The following is a 14,396-nucleotide window of genomic DNA, read 5'->3' as shown; positions in this document are numbered from 1 at the left end:
CCCATAGGAAACCTTCACTTTGTATAGGGTTTTTACCTTTAAGAATGTGCATAAGCACTCCTGGTCATAAATAGATTTAGACTTGCATAGGCATTTTGCAAGTGCTATTATGCACAGAAGTAATATATGATATACAATACTTTGTAAGGAGACAGGGCATCTGTACATTCCATGTACAATAATAATTTCTTTCCATTCATATAATATGACGGGAAGACGGCAGAACATTGACACAGTATCAAATGTATCTATTTATTCTATCAATACTCTCAGACCCGGGGATACTGTATTCTTTTTTTTTTTAAATACCTCTCAAGATGGAAGACGCTTTTGGCCCATTCCTTAATGGGCCAAAAAGGCCGCATTTACTTAGCCTTGGACAAGGTGTTTTACAGTTCTTGACAGAGTTTCTATCACTTGACAGTAGATACATTTTTAGACATAAGAAAAAGCTATACCAAATAAGCTGTAAGTACATGGTTTTAGCAGTAAAATATATAACCAGTATTGAACACAAACTAGGGGGTACATTTATCAAGTTGGGAGTTTCCGGCGCTTTTGAAAAGTGGAGATGTTGCCTATAGAAACCAATCATATTCTAGCTGTCATTTTGTAGAATCTACTAAATAAATGATAACTAGAACTTGATTGGTTGCTATAGGCAACATCTCCACTTTTCAAACCCGCCAGAAACTCGCAGCTTGACAAATTTACCCCTAGGGCTTTTAGGGAAAAAAACAGACACTGTGTACTACACTGAGTATCTGCACTAATACCACTAATATGTGTAAGGATAATATCTCTTTATATTAAACACAGCAGTATAGAGAATTTGGGCTACACTGTAGTTTATTGATAATATTTAGTCCTATGCATGCTAAAATTGAACTGCTAAAAGTGTAATTAATAAACAAAAATCTGCTTCATAGCATAATCTATTGGACCGTTATCCTTAATGTGTAGACAAAACTGCATGGAGTTTTCTTCATATATATGGAATATTATTAATGCCAAATAGTCTCAAAGTCACTTGAAAATAGAATACAGAGTATAATTATGTTAAATTTCATTTTCAGAATTAAAACTTGTGGAAACCTCATGCCAATACCTTTGGATGTAAGTTTGGTCTGTATTTCTACACAATTTTCTTTTCTAAAATATCATTGCAGTTAAAAATATATACATTTAGCTGAATTTGACAACGTCGGCTAACTGGTAGGAGACAGCCATGATATAGTATTTTCACCCCATTAGTAATGATAAGCAAGTAGATTAGTTAAAATAAAATTTCTAATGAACATCTTTTGATTTTCCAAAACCTTGATGCTTTTAGTAACATTTTAGCCCATTTTGCTTAGTACATTCACTTTGTCAAGATGCAAGTGACCATCCAATCACTTACTACAATGAAGGGAGTAGTAGTGTTTAGGGTGCAGTTAAAACAAGCATTGCAGACACTTCACTTTATTTACAAGTGTGAACAATGACTTGATTGAGATTATTGGACGCATGTTGGTCAAAGATGATGAAAACCTAAAGTTTAATGTATTGTTGAAGAGACTGGATATTATGTTCATGAATCAAAATAAAACATGATATGAAATTATACTGGGCTAACATACATTTCAACACTGTTTATTCAGTTATATAAAATAAGATGACAATATTGCAAATTTGTTTCCGTCAACAATTAGAACAAATGGCAAATGTCTCTATTCTCTCAAGTATAACGTTCAATGCCCTGCATCAAATATTTGGGAAATAGCTTAATAGTGTACATGTCAATTATATTATTTATTATATTCTCATATGAATATATATATATATGATTGCTCTTATTTATGTACATTATACTATCAAAGTTGAAAATCCATTCCATAACTGTTTAGTTGCTAATATTTTTCCTGCAATTATGGCAGATGTAAAATGGCATACCCAAAATTCAGTATAATATGTGTATACCCATGGAAGTGTTAAGAACAATAGGGAGTAGATAAACTTGTGAGCTGACATATCTCGTAGGGTCTAAATGCAAGAAATATAACAAAAGAACAGTTAAGATAATTTAATAACATGCAAAAGCTCAGTGCATATGCTGTTTTGTGACTTCACAAGCAAACAATCCCCCCATTTTTACAGGGAAGGCGTCTCTGGGGGTGCAAGTTTAGATTTTTCTGATTGGAGACGCTCAGAGGCTCAAGGGTGTACCTTACTGAGTGCAGATTAGGGACATAAACACATGAAATGACAAGAGTATTTAAATGAGATGCATGCCTTTAGAGAAAGTGCATTCTAGGCACATTCTACAGATGTAATAAAAACATTTGCATGCTTTTTTAACCCATGAATAAGACTAAACTCTGCAGTGTTTTAGAAGAAAAGTGGACAACATGAATAAAGTGTGGGGTTGTAATGGATAGGACTTTGGAATTGTAGTTTCCAACATGGGCATTTCCAGTGGTACTCGCAACCTTTCAAAAGTTGCAATATACATTGATTTTCTGGTGCATGTTCCAAACACTAGGATGTCAGCGAGCATATACAAATTTGCTTGATGTATAATGAGGCACTTTTGCACACACAGAAAATGATCTGTGCTTTTGCACATTCATACATTACCTTAGTGAGTGACCCTGAAACAATGCAGCAAATTAGCTATGAAGTAAGTTACAGATGACTTGTAGTAGTTGTATTGTTGTGTTTTTCTAAACTGGGCCTAGATGCTAGTCAGTACCTATTACACTTTATAAACTAATGTTTTTATATTGGTAGGTGAGCCCCTTGTAAATGTTTACTTCCATATTACACATACTTGTCTACTATCCCGGAATGTCCCGGCGACTCCCAAATTCCAGGTAGGTCTCCCGAAATCACAATAGAGCAGGCAATTCTCCCCCATCGTGTCCCCGACGTGCCTCAATGATGTGGCTCACCATGAATCGTGTCATTTTGGTCCCGCCCCCGTGACTAAATTACAATTTTATTGCAGGACGGGCCCAAAATGATGCGATTCGTCTGCCTCGCCTCCTTCTGCCCTCACACCACACCCCCTCTTCCTGCGTCTCCTGAAGGGCTAGAACACAAAGTCGGCAAGTATGATATTACAGTGTCCTAAAGCTCTGTAAGATTTTAAACACCAGAGCGATTTAATCAGAATGATAAAACTGATGCTGCACTTGAGACTGGTTTTGGACATGCTGCAGGCTGCTACTGTGATAGACAGCAATGAGATAAATACTGCAGTTTTCCTAGTAGACACAATATACTAATCACTGCAATAAACTAGCCTGTGCCTTCAAATCCCCAAATAGGTCAGTCACTAGTCCATCACACCCACTAATACACAGATGAATTTATAGCTGCATCATGTGTATACATGCAAATATATATTCCTATTTGATAATTTGAAAATTATTATATGTAGATTTGTGTAACCATTTTAACAAAGAGCCTAGTAAATATGCCCTTTAAATCATTTTTTCCCCGAATGTCAATGGTTTTGGAGAACAAAAAATATGAAGGTACATTTTAAGACCAGGAAATGTAATACAGAATTCTTTTTTATATTACCCCTGCACTGTTAGTATTACTATTTTTTAGAAATCCATTAACTCTCTTTTTGTACAATAGGCTTCAATGGTCCCCAATGTAGGAAAACAATGGAACAATAATCTTTTAACGAGTACCAGCGTAACCAATGTGTTATTTAAGTACCCTAGATTAGGACCTCAACCATTGCATATATTTATGGGCCTTAAAGCTGTAACTGTACAACTATTCTTGATAACTTATATATTTAGCAATGGACTTAGGGAATAATGTGCAGCAAGATTCAACAGGTCCATGTACTACTATACTACATATCCATTTCTTAAACCCCATCCATTTTGCAGTCTTTGATAAAGTTTCCACCTTAACATAGAATATAGTCACATGACAAACCACTCAGATCAATGCTTTCAGGCAGACAAAAAAAAAAGCAAAGAACTTAAAAAGGGAAGAAGGAATAAAATGGGAACCACATCCACGTCATCAGCAAGGCTTTAGTTGTCTCTCAGATTTATCTGTATTAACATGCGCTATTTTCAATAAAAATAATCTGAAAGCTAAGGTATGTACCTCTGGAACTCCAGGGCAAAGACCCTACACATTCACAGCACAAGCCTGGCATATCCCAAGGCAAGAAAGAAGAGTTCAGAGAACATAAACAAAAAAAAGGAAAGGGAAGAAGATGAGCAGCTTTGAAGCTCACGATGGTCAACACGAAAAAATTACATTTTTCTATATGTACTTATTTTGTTTTTTATTTTTAGTTGTCTGAGGTTGCCATTTTTTCTTCAAAAAAAATTGAAAAAATATGTACCATACAAAGAAATATAAGGTAAAATTGATTGAATTAGATAGCATAGTGGTCTACTTGTATTCTCTCTCTGTACAGCTGTGCAAATTCCATTTCTGACTCATCATCTTCCAATAATTCATGTGGAACATCTGGACTGGATCAGACACAAATGCGTACACGTTTGTCCTTGTCATCATTATCCTCAGGAGGGCGAGAAGAAAGCCTTTGAGTTGTGACAATGTCATGCCACCATAACCTTTGGTTTTGTCTACAATTCTTTGAGTATGTTGCTTCTTCTTCCCCTTGCTAATTGTAGTAGCCAACCAATGCTTTAGGTTCCAGTTAATGGCATTTATAGTTCAAAGCCACCAGCCAATTCCAAGCAAAATGCTATAAAATGTTCAAATAAGGTGCATAAGGGATTAAGTGCTCTCAAAAAAAATAAACATGAACCAATGGTTGTTTTCTATCGGCTTTCAGCTTGTGCCAAATTAAATCCATTCTAGCGTATTCCTTTAATTTAGCTATATGTACTTTATTTTACTTAAAATAAACGGTTTTATTAATGCTTACAGAATAGGAAGATTTGTAATGCTTTGTTATCGTCTCACAATGAAAGTCGAATTTTACCATCTAAAATACTGAACTGTCAATTCCATAAGATTACAAAAGAAGTTAGAATAACCTTGGAAAGAAGTTGGAATAACCTGGAATTTCAATGCGGTAGCCTTAAAATGAGTAACTTGTTGTCACTCATGTTGAATGCATTCTCAAGCAATGCTAACATTTTCAACAAGTGACATTTTCTTCTGTCATTCCGAATAAAAATTGTGCTGATATTCTGTTTTTATTTATTCATTTTTTGCATGATTATTGTAATTTTGTGCTCCTTATTCCAAATGGCAGTTTCAAACATGTAATGAACATTTATATTCCACACCTTCAGAACATGTGTAATCCTTCCAAGGCGGAATGATTCAAAATGAATGATGATTTTTTTTTTTTTTGTAGCCTAAATGGATTATAGTTTTTTGTTTTTTTTTACTAGCTTATATTATTTTTTGGAGTCTACAATGAAATTTGCAAGCAAGTATTAAACAATTTTTGATTAATATAGCTCTGGAAACAAGATGTATGTATGTGACTTAAAATTATTACCTACTGCTAGGGTCGGGAATCGCAGGCAAAATACTTTTAAAATGAAGCTTTGCATACTAATTTAGAATGTGGGGAATAAAGGTACACAAATGATTTTCAGAAAAAATATATGAAAAAGCCAATGAAAGATGGTGCACATTTAACAATAGGATAACTATTGGTGTTTGTGATGGGCCTGTCCACTGAAAGTTGTTAGTGCATAAAAATCATGTTTCTGCGCATCATAAAATGAACAATGGGGTCTAGAATGTAATACCTCTTTATAACTAGGCTTATAAATGCATCAATATGCATATAGAAAGAAATCTACATAGGCATTTTTGATAGTAGCATTGTACTTTGATTGGATCACTGTTAGCTACATATATAACTTACAGGGCAACATCAACTTAATCTTGTTATTTCTAAGGAAGAAAACGGTGGAAATGAAAAGACTAAAAAAAATAATAATAACTTCTTTCTTCTAATGGCCTCTGAGAGATTAAAGAAGGATTTTCACATGTTCTTTTCTCATGTTCCATGTTAGAAGATTCGCATGGAGTTATTTTGTTGGGATATCAATAATGCCTTGCTCTGCAAAAGAAGGACTCCTTTGTGTATGTTGTTTGTTAAGATGCATTAATACTAGGTTCTTATTCCATCCATACCAGGTCATGGCAAGGAAAGAAGCTACAAGCAGCACAGAAGATAAGACCTTCTAGCTTCCCATACTGATACGGATGAGTGTGATTGTTTATCTGTCTTAACAAGAATGTTTTTGCATCCCAAAGTTATCCACACTTTATGTCCTCCCTTAATCCACTGGACATTTTGATGTATCCATGAGGTTCATAGAAGGAAGAAGAGGAAGCAGAAGACCCTGCATCCAGCCAATCAGAACTTGCACTTGGTAAAGATGACAATCTTGACTGAGGCACGGCTTGGTTTATCCCTTCCAGGGTAACCTGGAAGAACAGTTTTCAGCTGTCTATACTCATCAGGGCAATGACTTGTTCTAATTTGTAGGCAATTTTTTGCTTTCCAGCTTGGTCATCTTGATCTAAAGCTGTTAAAATCTGCAACACAAATAATAAAAAGCATTTAGGATACACAATCATTTTTCACACAATAAGACATAAAATAATTCATGTACATGGACTGCTGTGGTCCCCCCCCCCCCCTTCCTATTTATTACAGCATTTATTTGACACGGAGACATAATGACAAAATACTTATGATACAGTAATTATGTTTTAGATATTCCTTTAAGATGAAGTTTGATAGTTTCTATAAAAACTTGTATTTATGAACTGTCGCTTTAAATTGAATTCAAAATGGAACTTCAGTTATTCCAACTAAATTATCAATCAAAAGTTATATTGTCTTATTACATTTAACATATTCTCTACAGCTTTACAATGAGATGATAACATATTGAGTAACATAAAGTGAGCAAAATGACACAAATGGTATGAAGGCTTTACTCCTAGAACTTACAGTCTTACAGGTAGTTTTTGACAAGACTTATATGAACATATGGGGATATAAATTATCCAGTGATTATGTTTGTCGTTTATGGAGCAAATAGCACTAGAAGATATAGTAAAGGGAAGTGCACGGGATTATGTGCAGAGGGAGCGAATACAACTGGACTAGATGATAGCAGGATGGGATACCCTGTAAAGGTGTGGTTTCTGGTACCACTTAAATATGTAGATTATGACAGAGCCTAACAGAACAATACGGAGCATTTTAAAGTAATGGTTGTGCAGCATAAGTTTTTCAGATGGGGTTGTGATATGATCATAAGGGATGATGAGATGTACAAGTGGCTTTGGTGATTAAGGAGTCCATTTATCAAATGGAGATGATATCAACGATTTTCTAGAACATCTTGTCTCTCCTCAATTTATCAATAAATGTTTCCACGGCAGCTGAGTGATGCTCAGATTCCCAGCAATACTGGCTGGCAGCGGCAAGAGGAGTCTTACCACTAGCCAGGCCAGTGTAGGGTCCATCTGCACATGCATGAGCCAGCTTGCATTGGGACTTGGGCTTCCAGTTCCAGATCCGTCAAAAAAAAGAATAATAAAGTTAAAAACCAAAAAACTAAACAAACAACTTTATTTTAAAAAAAGGAAAAAATATTGTATTAAATGCTTTACTTGACAAATAAAGCATTTCTTCCTGGCTGACCCCTTTCTATCACCATCCTGAGATGATTTTACATGAGGAAGCTCCGCTGGAGGCCCCCAGCAATACCCTACGATAGTCTTCACTAGACCGGGGGCTTTGTTAAGTAGGGAGTAGCCTTAAATCCAGCAAAAACAGAAGGGGTAGTACATTTCTCCCTTTAATGAATATACCCCCAGGAGAGCTAACTGTTAAACAGTATAAACCTGATAAACGTACTTGAGACTCCATTTTAAAATTTCTTTGTGACCTTGGACAAGAAAAGTGGTATTCTGGTCATCAAAATTAGATTGTAAATAGAGAGAAACGAACCAACTGGGGCATGTTCAAATTGGTATGAATGCTGGTGATATACAGGATCCAAATAAGTCGAAGATGAATGCAAATGAAAATGCCGAAAAATGACATGACCACATTCTACAGGAACTTATGTAAAAACATTTGAATATTTTGCATGAAGCAGTGTGGTCCACTGAGGATATCTTTTTTTATTATTATTATTATTTGGAGGGGGGGTATACAAAAAACTTTAAACACAAGCATTGATCACCTCTAATTGTAAGCATATAGAGAGTAATGCACTGTGTGAAAATTGTATTCTCTGCAAGAAAAAAGTATGTATGTGATATATTACTAAGCTAAAATAATTTAGTTGGCAATTTTAGAAAGCTATCGTATAATACTTGTAATACTCAAAAACACTGCTCATTGCAAGTAGTATTACTAGCTAAAGTTAATATGTTTTTTTTCCTCCAAAACCTATTAGGACTATTGGAAGATATCAGCTGTTGAAAAGCACAGTTTACAATGACTAATTATTCTGTGGCAAATGCCTGGCAAGAGTAGACAGCAATGTTTTCAAAGGGAGCACTGGTGGATCACAACAAGATAGAGAACAAATGCAGTCACCTAGTAGTAATGAGATTAATTAATCAACACCCAGATTGAAGCTTTGAAACAAGATGTCCTGCAATCCTACTTGCAGTGGGGAAATAAAACAATCAAGAACCTTTGTCAGTGTCTATGAATACCATTGTATAAAACACCAAACAAACATAACATAGTAAGAAAACAACTTTCTAGCAGAATTCTGTGCATGTTTACAGGGTGCTAAAACAGGCATCTAGCAAACACAAATAATAAATATTTTTTTGGGAGGTTTGCAATATTCTTTAATTACAGTATTTAAGATTCACAAAACATTCATTATAGCTTTCCTATATTTCCTAAAATGTGCAGCTTTTATTGATTGCTTTGAACATTTTTCATATTACTCGGCCTCTGTTATTGAGATTTTCGCTCCAATTATGTTGTCATAATAATAGTTACACTCTATGAATTGGAAAAACGGCATGCTATTTACAGTGTCATTTGTAATTAGATTTCTTTAGAAGATATGGTAGCATAACTTTTATTGCTAGTATAATTAAGATGGGAACAATGAAATGAACCAATCTTAGAATTCATTCATGAATTCTACAAAAAAAAAAAAAACTAACAACACACTGAAGGTCACTGATGAAGGTCACTTTTCATCTGCTGTGCTCTTCGTTTTGCACAAAAAAATCTTCCGCTAATGTTGCAAAGAAAAATGGCAGAATTTGTGGATGCGCAACACAGACAGAAGGGAGGAGTGAAAGCTGTCCCACTTAAGTATGAAACGGGTGCACCAGTGCAGAAACTAGACTTCATTTAGCAGAGTAAGATTATTATAATGAGATAAAGTGGTGGGGAGGTACACTTTCCGGAGTGTTCATAGGCTTGCATGGCCATATTCACTCTACAAAGGGACTTAAACTCTGCACCAACGCACGTGCTAGAAAACATGAGCTGGTGTTTGCAAATGCCCCCCCTGTTATAGTGAAAATAAACCCCAGACTGGTTAATGTAGGGCTGGTTCCCTTACTAGGAGGCTGCTGTTTTTGTATCCAGAGGCTACAAGCCCCACCTGAACAGAGGTGGGAGCCTTCCAGAACCCCTGGTCTGTGGGGATTAACAAGACCATAACCACTAGAGTGCCAACTGTTTTTGTGACCCCAACCCCCTGACCACAGAGGTACTAGCGCTTATGGTGGTTGAAGCTGTCTTTTTCTTTTCTATTTATACAAGGCACTGTACATGTACTTACACATTAAAGATACACATTAAAGATGCCAAGCATGCTTGCAGATACGCTTCTGAACGGGACCCATTAACATACAGGCCTTTGCTGATGAGGTGTATTTCTAAGTGTAGTCCGAGTAATTAGAAAAGCTGCATTCAAGCGAAGCGCGTTTTGTCCCACACAAGAACTTCAGCCTTGCACCAAGTGCTAGGTAAAAGTCACTTCTATCAGGTGGACACCTTTGTGCTGTGAGACATTTTAGCTAACTCCTATGTGGACTATCATTAAACTTTATTTTGTATTATAATGATTTGACATTATCAGACACTGCTGTCATACTGCAGAATTAGTGGCACTATATAAATAGGTGATGATGATGATGATGATGATGATGATACTGCACTTTAAATATTTCTGTGACGTATGTCTATTCAAATTCATTACTCTTCAGGTCAATTATCTTACCATCTTGTCTACATAGTTTTGGGGCCATATGCATCTGTGGAGTATTGTAGACACTCTATTTTATATATTTAGATGTGTTTATTTTTTTCTCTATTTTAAGAGTTTCTGATAAACTGTAATGTTTTATTATACAATATGGAAGTGGATGTTGCTCAATAGGTTCACAGCAGGTGCGTGAAAGGGTGGGGTCATTAAGAAAGGAAAACAATAAAAAGAAAAGTCCCCTAACACACTGCTATGAAATAGTAAAAGAGTTGCTTTTCTACTTGTACATAAAAATGCAGAATTCTCAGTTACACACATTTGCAAAATGCATGGTAAGTCACCCGCCTCATCAAGGCGCTTCTGCTAAAAGGGCTGTCCTAACTTTTTAAATGGAGGCTCCAATTGTTTAGAGTTTGTTTAGTCCCTATTAGAAGTGCCTTGACAGGGCAGGTGGCTTATCATGCATTTGCAAATGTGTGTAACTGAGAATTCTGCATTTTTATCTACAAATAGAAAAGCAACTATTTTACTAGTTCACAGCAGTGTGCTATATTATATGGCTTTATATAATCAACTTTAACCATCACCTGTCCACTGCGGAGAGTGCTAGGCCCCTGTTTTCAACATTTATATATAAATACTTTCTATGATTTACCTGAGGTTTTAAGGTAGATTATCTGTACATGTAATATAGACGGAACATGACAGGTTTGTATCAACGGCACGACTGAGAGCCTCAGATGCAGGGGGCTCAGCCAAGTGACCTGTACTAATTAGCTGAATGGTGTGATTGAAATGCCATGTGACATATCCTGGGCTGAGCTGTTTATTCAAACCAATTGTGCTCTGTCTATATATACTTCCATTAAAGCCTTATTTGCTAAATGGGTGCTGGGAATATTATCCTACACATTCCACATTACCCCGGAGTTACCCGTATCATGCAAAAATCACAAAGCAGAATTCTATGGACATTTCATACAATGAGATTATGGAGTTACTGTTGTACATAAATATTTAACAGAAAACCAGTTATTATTCATAGATGGGTACATTAACTGTAACTGGATAAACTATGCTGCAATAGTAACATACCTAACACAGGATTCAAGCAGTGCCTTGGAAGCACTGAGGTTGTGAATGTACAAAGTGATGCTGTGCAGTTTTGTCTTCTATTCTCAGTTGTTGAGCTGGCAAACTGATATCAACGCAGTCAATTAATTTCCCTCAGCCAATAATTAAGTAAGTTTTTAATTAGAATGAAGAATTTCTTGCTAGATTTGAGATGGGCTGAGCAATGAGATGTGTTGTGCAATGAGATGTATCCTGCCACAAAGCAGGGAAAGCCATTAACACTCAGGGATTAAACTCTCAAGTTAGATTTGACTTTGCTGGCTGCACAAGAAATCATCACACCATATGAATTACTTAGTATCCAGAGAAACATTATCATAAAGCATACAATATGTACTATTTTCTGCATGTGTCTCTTTATCAGTATGTAGCCAAGCATATTTTTGAACAGGGTCCATATGTTTTCTTAATTTCTTTGTTGATATGTCGATGGCTCCCCAGATGTTCCATGTCAGTCTCAGATGCTATGCTCATCACAGAACTGGCATCGCTTCATAAGTTTGTCTTCTTTCCCAAATCCAGATACAATGTTAACCAATAACAGATGCCCTGTACATTGATCTTCTGTTTAACATTCCTAGATCAGCAGTGTGAGTTGGATGAGACTGACTTTCAAGGTGCAGAATGGCGTTAGATATGCCCACTAAATAGTCACAGACCTTGACACAAATAAGAACAATCTCTTTTCTGTTCTTTAATTGTAAATAATAAAATGCATTATAGACCTTGAACTGCTTTATAGATCAATAAACCTAAGGTAAAAAATAACCTCAATGACTTTTGACATTATATTAAGATGAACAAACGAATCATGACATTCAAAGCTTCATTCAATGTAAAAACTATATTTTATTTTACATTAGTTTTTATCTTTTGTGAAGCATTGTTCAATGGAAATAGCCAATTAAAAATAGATAAAATGATTAAGTAGTATTTATTGCCTAGTCTAATACAAAACATGTGGGTACAGTAAAATAGTAATCCAACTACCCATATGGGTCATTTGTGACTATTTTATAAACATCAAAGCCTGTGTTCTAATAGACTTGACTATCTCATATATTTTACTTATACTAACTTATATAGCTTATTATTAAACCACTTATATACTTTAGAGGCATGTGTTATTTATTGCTAGAATAATTTCTACTGCTGTATCATAATACTTCTCTAAATATCTACAATATACAAGGGGGTCACTGTTTTCAAATCAGAAAACCAATTTGGCATGATCTTTGCTCTTTACATAAAACACATTGGACCTCATTTAAAGTCCGTTTTAGGCGCATTCAACAACAAATACTATTATGCATGTGCAGAAAGCACCAAATCCGCCTGCATCTTGGACACTTGCGCCTAAAACAGACGTTGTGTCCGACTCTAAATGAGCTCCATTATCTTACCTTTTGATTGCAATACAGTAGCATGTTTATATACAAACTGAATTACATAAAAATAAATCCACATGTAAAAATGTTTAAAAATAAATGAACTGTCATAGAAAACTAAGCATTTGCAATTCTTAGCTATTTTCTTTTCCTGGTTACCATCAATATCTACCAATTTCAGTACATCATCTTGTTGTTATTCAAACATCAAGACACCACATTATTTACAAGTACAGTTGTATTAAGGAGATGCATGGTTGAAGATATTGCATAGGGGTTGAATCTTACCTCTTCACTGTATTTCCCAACGTATGAGTAGATCTCTGAGAGCGCACTCATGGTGTTAAACTCGTTCATGTGCATACGAGATTGCTCCGCCAAATAAGCATTCATGTCTTGGTCACTTATAGCTGGCATTTTGGCAATGTCAGAGTAGTACCTCAAAATGAAATAACACACAATATACATTTATAATCAATGGAATAGACATGGGTAATATAGATTAAATGTAGATTAAATGGAATATGATACTTGGAATACATAAATACTACAATGTAATATTTTCAGACATTTTATTAAATTATTCATTTCCAGTGATATTTAATGAGCTGAGACTTCCCAGAAAGTGTAGAATTAAAAAAAAAGACTGGCACCAAAGGAGGACTGGAACAGGTACATTCAGTCACAATTATCTATTTTAGGCATTACTGTATATATTTTATAAAGAGACATATTGTATATATTTGATCTTTCCCTAATTACCGCTTTGATATTAATAGAATTGTTAAAAAAAAAATGTTAATGTAGTGACATTCTAATTACTAAGAAACTGATTCTATTTGGACACTTTCATAGGTTATAAAGCTTGATAAAATAAAGCCTGGAAAAATAAAGCTTGACAAAATGAAAAATAAAAAAAATATGTATTTTCAGCCTATCATTTATTGGCAGTAGTTCTAACTCTTCTGTCGGGACCTCCAGGAGAGGACAATGGTAAACAGACTATACAGAATACAATATCATCATTCTTAGGCTCCCCTCATTTCCTATGTAGCCTGGCAGGCCTTGTAAAACTGCATCTATTACATCTGCGTATAATCAATTTCAAATGTTGGTTACATTCCTTGGACAATAATTAATTTTAGTTATTGGTCATATGTGAAGTTAAAAAAAAATCCTCAAAGCTATTGTTTGGGGAAGAGAAAACATAAAGGACTTCTGCTTTCTGTTGTGTTCTCATGCTTCCTGAACTCTGGATAACTAAAAGACTACTGCTCTAATACAGTGGCTGGAAGTAAACCTGCACACGGACAAGGATATTACACTTTACAAGAACCATAATTCATTGCTAAACAGCACCGATTATGATACATAAAGCGTCAGTGCATTGTCAGTATATCAAGATGTTATGAAGGATGAAACGGGGCCAGCGCCTAGGACATCTTTCCTAAGATTATACCAGAGAGTGAAGCTTTTCATGATCATGCGGACAGCTACATACATACCACATGTCACGTCATCATTTCTATCAGAGTATTCTCAAGTTGCAATATTAGTTATTCATTTTTAAATCATCATTACTGGTTGAAAGGAATCTGATTCTCAAGCATGAATATTCAATCTTCATTGTATTACATTCCCTTAAGAT

The 14,396-nt window shown here is 35.2% G+C and overlaps 1 protein-coding gene across 1 annotated transcript in view; it reads right to left on the bottom strand.

Annotated features, from left to right (window-relative positions):
- Positions 1-4,288: 4,288 nt before the first annotated feature.
- The window catches only part of PLXNA4 (plexin A4), a 591,306-nt gene continuing 581,198 nt past the window's right edge, over positions 4,289-14,396 (bottom strand). Inside the window, exons 31-32 of the mRNA XM_075208549.1 lie at positions 13,037-13,187; positions 4,289-6,555 (exon numbers count right to left, since the gene is read on the bottom strand). Coding sequence (XP_075064650.1) covers positions 6,460-6,555; positions 13,037-13,187 — 247 coding nt within the window. The 3' untranslated portion in view covers positions 4,289-6,459. The remainder of the gene's footprint in view (positions 6,556-13,036; positions 13,188-14,396) is intronic.

This window comes from Mixophyes fleayi, chromosome 4 (assembly GCF_038048845.1).
Source record: "Mixophyes fleayi isolate aMixFle1 chromosome 4, aMixFle1.hap1, whole genome shotgun sequence".
In the NCBI taxonomy this organism is placed as follows: Eukaryota; Metazoa; Chordata; class Amphibia; order Anura; family Limnodynastidae; genus Mixophyes; species Mixophyes fleayi.
Note: the sequence above shows the minus strand (reverse complement) of the source record. Positions and strands in the feature narration are given on the sequence as shown.